This window comes from Primulina huaijiensis, chromosome 3 (genome assembly GCF_012295235.1).
Source record: "Primulina huaijiensis isolate GDHJ02 chromosome 3, ASM1229523v2, whole genome shotgun sequence".
Taxonomy (NCBI): domain Eukaryota; kingdom Viridiplantae; phylum Streptophyta; class Magnoliopsida; order Lamiales; family Gesneriaceae; genus Primulina; species Primulina huaijiensis.
The window spans coordinates 26,040,454-26,042,519 of NC_133308.1; the positions used below are offsets into that span (position 1 = coordinate 26,040,454).

The 2,066-nt window shown below is 41.7% G+C and overlaps 1 protein-coding gene across 2 annotated transcripts; it reads right to left on the reverse strand.

Moving 5' to 3' along the window:
- Positions 1-292: 292 nt before the first annotated feature.
- On the reverse strand, positions 293-1,835 carry LOC140974110 (GATA transcription factor 5-like). 2 transcript variants are annotated; one of them, XM_073437358.1, is made up of 3 exons: positions 1,677-1,835; positions 1,242-1,546; positions 293-1,138 (listed from the first exon to the last, which is right to left on the reverse strand). In XM_073437358.1, the coding sequence occupies exons 2-3, from the start codon at positions 1,542-1,544 to the stop codon at positions 512-514; spliced, it is 930 nt and encodes a 309-aa protein (XP_073293459.1). In that variant the 5' UTR covers positions 1,545-1,546; positions 1,677-1,835; the 3' UTR covers positions 293-511. The 2 variants fall into 2 exon arrangements, with proteins under 2 accessions (XP_073293459.1, XP_073293460.1); XM_073437359.1 differs by lacking the exon at positions 1,677-1,835 and having other exon boundaries at positions 1,242-1,638.
- Positions 1,836-2,066: the final 231 nt, after the last annotated feature.

Below are 2,066 nucleotides of genomic sequence, written 5' to 3' on the forward strand. Positions count from 1 at the left end.
AACGAATGTGATATGTGGCGTGCCGCTTAATACCCTCCTTACGTTTTCTCTTTTCAACCGACAATTTCACTGCAACTATATTATCTTTTTTAAAAAATAAAATAAAATAAAATAAATAATATATCATTTTTATAGAATAAACCCAAATCTAAAAAATTTATTTGCTTACGAGTTATTATAGAACTTATAAATATTTTATGAAATCAACAAGATATAAGATATAAAATTCTTTCTAAAAATTTTTTTATTGTCAACTGTAAGTCATTAGCATTAAAAAATAAATTTTAAAAGAAACGATAATTAAGAATTTAATAAAACAAATACTCTAAACTTTATAATCTCTCCTCGGTAAGTAAGGCCAGCTAGTCACCTACTGCACCAAACCATTTTATCCAACGTAAAAAAGAATGTACAATAGCTAAACCGGCTCACCTAAACCGGGTACAGTCACGTCCGGTTCTCAACTAATGCTCTATGTATTTCTCAACTAACGCTAATCGGATATAATTCTTCAAAAACTTCGAACCGGTGATGGTAGACCGGCGGCCTCCATCTCCGATTCCTTCTTCCGACGCATCTCCAAAACTTTCCGGTGGTTGTTCGAGTGCAGCTCCAGGGAGAATGTCGGGCTGCAAGCGGGTCGGTACTCGGGCAGGAGCCGGCCCGACTTGAACCTCACCCCACATGCGTTGCACAGAGTCTTCGAACCCAGCGGGCCGGCCCGCCACTGTGGGGTCTTCGTCACCCCACAGTGGCTACACCTCCTCGGCTGAGAGACCACGCCGCCTGCGCCGCAGGGCTCCGCCTGTTTTTTTCCAGGTTTCTTGGAGAGCAGCTTTCCCAATGAATGCTTCGGGGGTGGAAACGACGTCGTGGAGTGGGTGGAGGATGAGGATGAGGTGGAGGATTCTGTCAGTGAAGGGGACAAGATGGGCCAAACGCGCACTCCAGTCCGGGCCCTTTTCGTCCGGGCTTTTGTCTGAACCGGTGTCGTGAAACAGCTGGCCTTCTGGGCGTCCGCCGCCGGCATAGATAGATGCTCAGCCGAACCGTGAGGCAATTCTCCGGCGATGGAGTAATCGGAAAACGAGTCCTCGATGAATTGAGATAACCATTCCAAACTCTCCAAACCTTCCGCCTACAAAAATAGGAAGAAAAAAAAAAGCAATCTTTTCAGTTTTCTTCATCCGCAAAAACGTTTCATTTCACATTGGAATCCACAAAATTCGCTTCGGGACTACCGCAACACTCAGCTCACTGCAGGGAAGAGGCCCAAAATCGCCATTGCCGGAGAGAACAAGCTTCTCAGGTGCAGCTACTTTTTCTTCAGAAACAGACACTGTTCCATTCTGGTCCTGTACCTTGTCCTCCGGTTCTCCCTCTGAAAACGACCCATTTGAAAAGTCCAGAAGCTCGTCAACGAAGAAGTCGTCCCCTGTAACGCCGTTGACACCCCAGACATCATCCCCAAAAGGCGTCTCTTTCGTCGCCGCCGCAACCTCCGGCCCAAACCCGCTCTTCAAGGCCCCCAGCTCGCACTCCATTCCTACAAACAAAGACCCACATGCAGATAAGAACAAAAATGCACATGAAATCGCTCCTCTCCTTCATATAGAAATCACAGTAAAAAAACAAAAAAAAATTTGAATAATTGAGATAGTTACGTGGAGGAACACCTGAAGCAAAAGTTGAACGACAGGAGAAAAGAATGGGAAAAACTGTTGAATTTCAAGAGAGTACTGTGGTAGAGAAGAAGAAGAAGAAAGTAATGGGAAAAGCGGATTATAAATCCTACCTCTTCATTATTACAGTGTAGGAAAAATTTAAAAAAAAAAAAAGTGCCTCTTTCATTTCTTTTCCCCTTCTCCTTTATTCTACTTTTATTTTGTCTATCGTCTTGTTTTTGTTACCAAATATATATTTATTTATAAAATATTTTGTAATTTATTTATGAGATTTCAAGAATTGGATTGATTTATATGATATTAGCTACAATATAGGACAGAGTTTTTAAAATAAATTTAACAAATGCCTAATTTATTCGAATATTAAATTAATAATACAGA